This window comes from Sceloporus occidentalis, unplaced genomic scaffold (assembly GCF_023333645.1).
Source record: "Sceloporus occidentalis isolate IW3139 unplaced genomic scaffold, rSceOcc1.0.p SCAF_10, whole genome shotgun sequence".
Lineage (NCBI taxonomy): Eukaryota > Metazoa > Chordata > Lepidosauria > Squamata > Phrynosomatidae > Sceloporus > Sceloporus occidentalis.
In genome coordinates this window covers 18,503,902-18,513,208 of record NW_028316990.1, presented here as the reverse complement: position 1 = coordinate 18,513,208, position 9,307 = coordinate 18,503,902, and the positions used below count along the sequence as shown (strand labels likewise).

Genomic DNA, 9,307 nt, shown 5'->3' with positions numbered 1-9,307 from the left:
TAGCGTGTCACTGTAATTGTGAACATAATACACAATGCAAAGTGTCACGAATGGGTCTCCATTTCCAAATTTTCAGCTCAATTTTAGAGGCATCTTGTTCCTATTTCTCTTGCAAAGCTCCCCTTTGTTTAGGAAACCCTAGAGAGCAACTGCCATCAGAGGAAATGTCCTCTTACCCCGTCTGTACTTTGCAAGACACAAATGCGATAAACGAAACTTGAAATGACTTTGTGTAGCAGGTCAACAATGCCATGGTTTCTAATTAACAAAGTCGCTACTGACTAATTTTTCAATGGTGGGGACATTTCTGGAAAGTAGGGCTCCCATAGTTAGTTTTGGTACTACGGTTAAGTCATTACAGTCACACCTAATAGCTTCAAGAACAAATTTATTCTGTCTGATGCGTATCTTAAAGGATACAAGTAAGAGTAAACCCAAGATTAGATCATGGAACATAGCCATTCAGATGCTTGTGCATCTGCAGAATAATTGGCGATAATTCTGTATCCGATAGAAGAGTGGAATTAAATTTTTGGGAGGTGGGATTGCTATAATAAATACTGTAATGTTTACACAGTTAGCAAGTACGGGGAGGAATAGGGACATTTGCTGCTTTATTATGTTGCAAAGTTTGACTCCGCAGCACATTAATAGGATCAGAATCAAGTAATGAAATCAAGTTAATAAGTAAAAGGATGGCAGCCCACCACCTCAATACAAACCATTTTGCAGTTCCTGAAACAATAGAGTAACAGGTGGAATGTAATATTGGTAGTAAGTAAAGAATTATGTGTGGTACATGCCATTAAAGCACACGCAGGCAACCTGGTGGCCTCCAAGATGTTTTAGACTATGACTCCCATAAATCTCAGTCAGCATGGCTAATGGCCAGGAATGATAGGAACTGTAATCCAAAACATCCAAACAGTACCAAATGTCCAACCCCTGCTGATCTAAGTAACATCCCTTGCCAGACACAGGCTTTCACATTAAAGCAGAGATGTGCAACTGTGCTGTCCCCCAACCACTAAAGCCAGTGGCAATATCTAATGAGAGTTGGTTTCCAACATCATCTGGAGGGCTGTTGTGTTCTTCATTCCCGCACTAAGGCTACTTTAGGGCCAACCCAGGCCATTTTGCTGTGTGAACCAAAGGGATTAGAGGTATGCTGCTCAAGTCCATGGACCTGTGTTGGTCTGCAAGCTACTGGCTGCCAGTCTGTGGCATGTTCCCAGGAAACAAAAGAAGTAGTTGTGGTCAATGGCCATCAGCATGGCACCAGTCCCTGGCACATTGTGGGAAAACTCTGCTGGTTCCAGATATCAGATTTAAGCAGCAGTGGGTAAGAGGACAATATTCAAGTCTGGTGGCACATGAAGTTCCTTTTTCTCAGAGAGGAAAGGACAAGAGATTAGAAGCAATGGGAACAGCTGCTACTGTCCCATCGTACTTCCCAGTACCTGCCCCCTGAAGCAGCTGCCTCACTGCCTAATGGCAGGATGAGTGTCTTTGGTGAACTGTTAACTCCATTTTAAAAAACTGTTGGAACTACTATACATGCAGATTTTTCATGGTGTAACTCTCTTTCCATACTCCACTATTCCTTTTTGAGGACAACAAACAAGACACAACTGAACATTGGCATACTGTGTAAACAACAATTACATGTAGTGTAAAACAAAAGGCAGGAACACTGGTAGGTCAAAACAGGCATTTATTTACTCATTAATTTTAGTGACATACATGGCTTGCATGACATACATGTGAGCCTTTGAACAATTTAATGCACGGCAAAAGCTCATTTGCTTTTAAGTTGATATTAATTGCAGTTCTATTGATGCAGTTGTGCAAACATCTTATGTATACGTGTCTTCAGTTGCTCAGCATGGGCTGTTGATAATTGTTCTTTCACCTTGTAAAATGCTACAGAGCCTTAATACTTTATTTGTCGATAGGTGACCTACCTAGCGATTGTGTTCTGAAGAAGCTTTTTATGGTTTGCCTTACAGCTACACTTCCAAAATTATTTTTTGGACAAAAGGGTTTTGAAAGGAGGCTTCCTAAAGGTAAAGAAGAAACAACTTAGTTCAATTCACTTCAAAGGGAACTGGTTAAAACAAAGCAATCTTGGACAGTACAGAGGTATGGTTAAAGCCAATATCTTTGAAGTAACAATTCTGATTGAAAATGGGTTGGACTAAGTAAGGTATACCAAGCTCTTAGAAGAACATGACAACTGGCAAGGTTATTAGAAATCAAATTTCTTACCAGGCTAGAGACAATGATTTTTATGGGATCTTTGTTAAGCACAGTGACTTAAGAATTGCCTCCTAAGACTAGCATGACGTCTGCTATTTCAAGCACCGGAAGTCAGAACGAAACAAAATAAAACCTGGTTTACATACTTTGGTAGGATTCTTAAAACACCTTGCTCAATGCAGCACCTGACATGTTGCTCCAGGTTTGCTGGAAATGTTCATGCAAAACTGTCAACTTAGATCAAGTCAGCCTGCTGAAATATGGATTCTTAGGTATCATTGGGCACGATAAAGATATAACCACCTTATAGATAGGACCTCAAAATAAAGAGAATAAATAAAGTAAAAAAATAATAAAGAAAACAAAAAATGGGTAATACATTTAGGATTTGGAGAATAAGTAAAAATTTAAAGAAAACTAGTTTTGGTCCAATAAATAATATACATTCAATCCTGTGACTATTTACTCAGAAATTCTTTGCAATTACTCACAAATAGTGACTAAAAGTTTGCAACCGTAGTGTCAGATTCAGAGAACACACATATGAATAAAGGCTATGAGTAAGGAGCAGAGGCAGGCACCAGCTTACTCATCAGTTGTGAAGTGTTCAAATGTACAATAATAAGGTAACAAGTGGAAAAATGCACACACGATTCATATTAGTAATGTACGCACAACAGTTCAAATACCTCATAATAAGACAAGGTTTGTAAACCAACTGTATACAGTCAGTTACACTCAGCAGAGCTAACTCCAGTGTCAGTTTCTCCTACCCGCACATAACTTAATCTCAGAGAAGATAGAGTTCAAGGTAAGCACTCAATGGCTCGCTTTGTCAGGACTTTGAAATAAAGAGCACAATTCTGCACAAGTCTGTGTTTCTACTGAACTGAACTGTGACTCCATTGTATTCCAGGCCAGGTCAGCTAAAAGAAAGTCATCCATCGCTGTCTGAGTCTCATTGCTGGTTAGAAATAAGCTGCCTAAAGTTTCAAAGCAGCTATCCATGGTCTGCGTTTCAGCACTACTCAGCTCCACTTTACATTCTGCCATTTGGTTAGAGGCATTCCTCTCAGAAAACTGCATTTCTGTCTGCGTTTCTGTATCAGATGAATCTGTGCTCACAGAGAAGGCGGACTGCTTCAAGATGCTCCCCAACGGAAGATAGGGACTGTCTAAGAAGAAATTTAAGTCCGTCTGGGTCTGTGTGTCGAACATCTCCAAACCTAAGAAGTTGGGGTTACCTCTGCAGTTATAGGACTGCGTGGCATTATCTGAAAATAAATCTGTCTGAGTTTCAATATCTAGCGATTCCAAGACGGGCTCAGAGTTCAAGTTATCGAGTTTGGTCTCTTCTGTCTGTGTTTGTATATTGGAGGCGGTGAAGAAATCCTCTATGTCGAAATCTATTCCTGCATTCTGTGTAGAGCCAGGAGGCAGGGGAGCGACAGCATTTGAGTTGGTGTCTGCCAACAGAGTACGGTTATCCAGCGACTGCCCTGCTGTATTACTTGAAAAAATAGTTTCAAGATCATTCAATAACTCCATTGTCTGGGTCTGATTGTCTGTCATAACTTGCTGCGGGAGAATATTATTTTGTGCACTGAAGTTGATAATTGGTTCACACTTTGTGTCCTGATCCAAAGATCTGCAGTTCTCTCTTTGTAGCAAACTTTGACCCAGGCCTGCAGGAATCAGGTTGTTGCCTGGAAGTGCCACGGCGTTTGAATCATTGAATGATGAACTAACACTGTCAAAAATGTCATTGCACATTACAGACTGGTCCATTTGTTCTCTCCCATCAATACTCTTTTGTGACCTGTTAGTCTGAGTCTCCCGAGAAATTCCATAGGACTGAAAACAAGCCTGGGCTCGGGGATCTGTTTGAGCAGCTATGGAGGAAGTCAGCTTTGAACTGGGTAAGAGGGTCTGCGTCTGTACACTAATTGGCAGCAAAACCTGTGAACTGAATGTCAGGTCTGTCTGAGAACAAGAGGACACAGAGGAATCTGCAGCCCAGGCCCCAGAGGGCACAAAGTTCTGTGAAATGTAAGACAAATCAGTCTGTACATTTGTGGAACAAATGTCATTCTTGTAGCACATGGCCTCCAGATCTTGAATTGTATTATTTGATGTAACTTTACCCAAATTGACCTGGACACCTGTGCTGACCGGCTCAATACTGCCAGCGTTTTTGGTTTTTGACAGGGGCAGAGTGCTTTTAAACTCAAGTGTTTCAGCCTCCAACGTAGGCATCATTATTCCTACTGGCAGAGGCATTAAGTGAACAGTACTCATCACAGAGCCTTTGTCATCGACAGCAACTACAACAGGTTTGACGGAAGAGTCTGGTGCCGATACAAAGATAGGCAAGTGAGTAAGCTGCATTACAGGAAGTTTAACCAATGCCACTTTTGGCTTTGGCAGAAGCAACTTTGGTGTTTGTGTCTGCTTAGCAGTAAAGGAATGGCTGGAGTCCTCAGATGAAGCTGCTGGTTTGATCTCAGATGTCTCCAAGTCTTTAGAGTTAGTCTGCACAGTCTGGATACTGGCAGAGACTTCTCTTACTTTTTCTCCCAGCAGCTTATTGGATATTGCGGTTTCTAATTTCCTTTTCTTACTAGGTGGATCCCTGTAAACATGAATAAGTTCTTTAAAATGGTGGTCAGCAGTAGCATAGTTTCCCCCTTCCCCAAATATCTTCCAAAGTTAAGGTCAGAACTGATAATGAAAGGAACAAACATTTTATCCCAGCCTCAGATTGGTGAGCAGAACTGGGTAAATAACCTTTCTACTGAAAAGCTCCTTCCCAGCCTGCTGTTCTTATCATTCCTAACACAAAATCCCACTAAAATAACAAGAATTGTCTGGTTTGAAAACACATTTAGAAAAAGGATTAAATAGATAATTAATTAAATGCTTGCGTTCATTGCTAGGCAAAGAAATGAGGTGTCCATTACAGACAAAACAGGCTTAGATTATTCAACTATTAAGTACAATATGTAATCCTACAGCAATTTTAATTTAGTGGACAACAATGCTGACTGAAAAAAACCTATTTTGTACTGCAGTACCAGAGCCTTTAATACTCTATTATGTTAAACTTCTTATGAATGACTTCATGAGCAGTTGTTACATTTCCTCCCCTAATGAAAAGGTTTACAGCATACAACACCCTGAATTGCTAGGTTGAAAACATGCTTATGGCAGCATGTGTGATAATAGATGAATAATAATAATAATGATGATGATGATGATGATGATAAGAAAAGCTACCAGGGTCAGCGATCATCACATGAAGATGTTCTAATTCAATTCCTGCCCTAAAGATGGGTATGTGCATATAAAGGAAGCGCATAACAAATAAGACTATTTCCTTACCGGTGTTCAAGAGGGATCTCATGCTGCGTCCTATAAATGTGAGACAACAGCGCTGTCCTGCTGGCATAGGGGCACCCACAGGTACATTGGAAAGTCTTGCCACAGTCCTCAACATGTCGCTTTAGATCCCACACGGTGCCATAGGAATTGCTGCATTTGTCACATTTATGCTTCTTCTCAGCATGCATTTTCATGAAATGCTGAAACACACAGAACAAATCAGTTACGGGAAGATAAGAAAATGATTTATACCATTAGTCTATCTAGCTCAATATTCTCTATACCGACTGTCAGCAGCTTGCTAGGTCTTCAGTGGTTTAGACAGCGCTACCTGGAGTTGCCAAGGATTGAATCCAAAGTCTTTTACATTCAAATCAAATGTGTTAACACTTGGATAATGCATGTTCCTTAAGGGGCAGAATGGAGCCATGTTTGTGATTTAAAGCTATCAAGTCTGAAGGAAGCCCTTCTTTCTGTTCCTCACAGATATATCTGGTGGGAACATGGGAGAGAACCTTATCAGTCACTGCCCCAGATTCATATCTGTCACTTTTTCTCCTTCGTCTCAACTAAGTTAGTAACTCATATTCCCAGTAGCCAAAGAAGGCCATTATAAAGCCTAACGTAGTTATGTACTTATAGTGAAAAGAGCTCCTTTCACACAGTGATGAGTCAAAGCAATATCTGAAGCAATGGCTCAGCAACCCAGAACACAACTCCTCCTCTACTTCTCGCTTTCATTTCTAGATAAAGAAGCACGTCTTTGCTAATTTGGATCATAGTGACTAAGCAACAGAGACCAATGACTCAACTCCTTTAACAAGTACTCTCTTCTAATAAAAAACATTGGCATACAAAACATTCATAACGTTACTCCGCACTCTTCAGTCCCACGGAACGGCTGTTTACCAACCTACCTCTCTAGTAAACTGTATCCAACTGGCATCTGTTAAGGATGTTAAGGTAAAGACTTTGTACGGAAACGATGCGACTGAAAAACGGCAGCAGTATAGCTAAGATAGATACCTGTCGGACGAGAGAGAACTGTGAGAAGGGCCTTTCTGGACCTCTAGGGCACCCTTCGATGGGGCAGCAGTAGGACTTCTGTGGCGTCTTCAAGTCCTTCCTTATTGCAGGACTGATGTCTCCATCCTGAAATAAATAGATATTGATTTAAAAGAGGCAAATGTGTGGAATTTAAAAACAAATGGAAGATTTTATATATATATATATATATATTCCGTCACATCGGTCCAAAACGCACTGCAGGAATGATCCAGTTTGAGGCCGCTTTAACTGCCCTGCTTCACAATGCTGGGAATCCTGGGAACTGTAGTTTTGCGTGAGTCATTCAGCATCCTCTGCCAGAAACAGTGCCAGGGCAACAATAAACTACAGTTCCCATGATTCTTGCCCATAGGGAAACATAGGGGCACAGTTGCCCATAGGGATACATAGGGGAATACGTGCCTATAGGGAAACATAGGGGAGTATTTGCCCAGTATGGGAATAGTGTCCCATAGGGAATCCTTGCCCCTAGAGAAACCTAAGTCCGTACCTGTCCCATAGGGAAACACAGGGGAAGCTTTGCCCATAGTGGGGAAAACATTGGGGAATACTTGCCCACAAGGAAACATATAGGTTTTCCTAGGGGTTCCCTATGGGCAAGTACTCCCCCAAGTGTCCCTATGGCGCCCCTCTTGTGTGTGTGTTGCGTGCGCTTTGATTGGGAGCCTCCCTTGATGGCAGGGGCCTCTGCGCATGCGCCCTGCTCCCTTTACCTGCCGGAGGCGGTGCGCCTTGCTGAGGTGCATGGCGAGGGCGGGAGGGTTGGGCAGCACCTTCCCGCAGCCATGGACCGTGCAGAGGATGTTGCTCCGCACGGCGCGGGAGAGCTCCGACACCGAGGGACGCACCAGCTCCAACGAGGGGCTGCCAGGAGGGCCCTCCCCGGAGGAGGAGGAAGGAGCCCCGGCGACATTTCGGGGCGGCCTCCCCAGCCCTCGCCGGGACCCTCCTCCTCCTCCTCCTCGCGAAGAACAAGGAAGAAGTGACGCTGAAGCGGCAGCAGCCGCCACCGCCATTTTGTCACCGGCCCCTTTTCACACCGGCGCTTCCGGTGGGCGGGACAAAGACCGGAAGCCGGCCGCGAGAGTGACAGCTCCCTCAGGGCTATTTAATGAAAGCGCGTTCAGCTGTTCATATTCATGCGGGCCACGTGACGTAGAGGGCCGTAGGCCACGCCCACCCATGGGCTTTGACCACGTGACCAGGCTCCAGCCACGCTGCAGAAATCATAGCCCAGAATAAATTTATATATATATATATATATATATATATATATATATGATAAATAATTTATATAAATAAATATAGAAGTTATATATATATATATAAATTAATAATTTGTATAAATATAAACATAATTATATAAATATAATATGTTTTATATTTATATTATATAAATTATTTATATAAATATATGTTATACAGTATATATATATATATATATAATTTATATAAATAAATATTATATAAGTAATGACACACACACATATATAATAGCTCTGCTCCAGGCCCACAAAAACTCCAACTCCCAGAATTCCATAGCCTTGGGCCAGAAAAGAGTTAAAGCACAGCCAAACCGGGATATTTCTCCTCTGGATGCAGCCACACACTGCAGAAACAATCCAGCTTGAGACCACTTTAGCTGCCCTGGGCTCAGTGCCAGGGAATCCTGGGAATTGTAGTTTATTGTGGCACCAGAGCTCTCTGACAGAGGTTTAAATGTCTCACAGAAAACTACAGTCCCCAGAATTCCCTAGCACTGAGCCAAGGACAATTAAAGTGGTCTCAAACTGGATTGTTTCTGTAGTGTGAGCGTGAGAGTGACCAGAGCGGAGGACACAAGGCAGTGCAAAACGGAGGACCTCCAGGAAAAGGACGCGGCCAAATATAAAGCTACAAAAACACTCCTCTAAATGTAAAGACATGCTTCCCAGTTATGTGCAAAACGGAGGGCGCTTCGGGAGGCCAAAATGTAGAGTGTGTCCTGGAAAAGGAGGACATCTGGTCTGTTCTATCTAGGACCATTCAAACCTTAGTGTTCGGATGTCTATCTTTACTCCTTTAAGATTTTGTCCAGCTTTTTCATGGCTGCCCTTCCCATTCCTGGTCTTCTGGTTTCACGACCGGTTTCTGTTCTGACCGATGTTTGATCCAACCTATGGGAAACCTTTCAGTTTTCTCATTGTCCAGAATGAATTCTTGTAGGTCTTCCATAGTCATTATCATCATCATGATGTTCAGCATTAATCCTACCTTAGCACTTTTCCACCGCAACATTCTTTAGCAATTGCTCCAGGTCTTTGTTTGTTTCCGCTAGTAGTAAATTGTGTGTCATCTGCAAATCTTAGGTTGTTAATGTTGCATCCTCCAGCCTTCTCTCCTTCTGCTTCTGAGTCGAAGCATGCTCTGTGTATGATATCTTTTGCATATAAGACTGTTGCTTCCCTCCGTTTTAATTCACCCAAATACTCTCCTCCTGTTGTTCATGGTTTGTGGATCAAGGATCTCCTCACAGAGGCACACAATATCCTTGACAGATGCTGGTATCTCCTCCTCCTTTCCTCTTTGGTCTGTTTCTTTGGAAGAGGCTATACCTCTC

General features: G+C 42.3%; 1 protein-coding gene across 1 annotated transcript; it reads right to left on the bottom strand.

Moving 5' to 3' along the window:
* Nucleotides 1–1,701: 1,701 nt before the first annotated feature.
* Nucleotides 1,702–7,745, bottom strand: ATMIN (ATM interactor). Its single transcript, XM_089476908.1, has 4 exons — nt 7,422–7,745; nt 6,667–6,792; nt 5,641–5,840; nt 1,702–4,891 (listed from the first exon to the last, which is right to left on the bottom strand). The coding sequence occupies exons 1-4, from the start codon at nt 7,722–7,724 to the stop codon at nt 3,079–3,081; spliced, it is 2,442 nt and encodes an 813-aa protein (XP_089333034.1). The 5' UTR covers nt 7,725–7,745; the 3' UTR covers nt 1,702–3,078.
* Nucleotides 7,746–9,307: the final 1,562 nt, after the last annotated feature.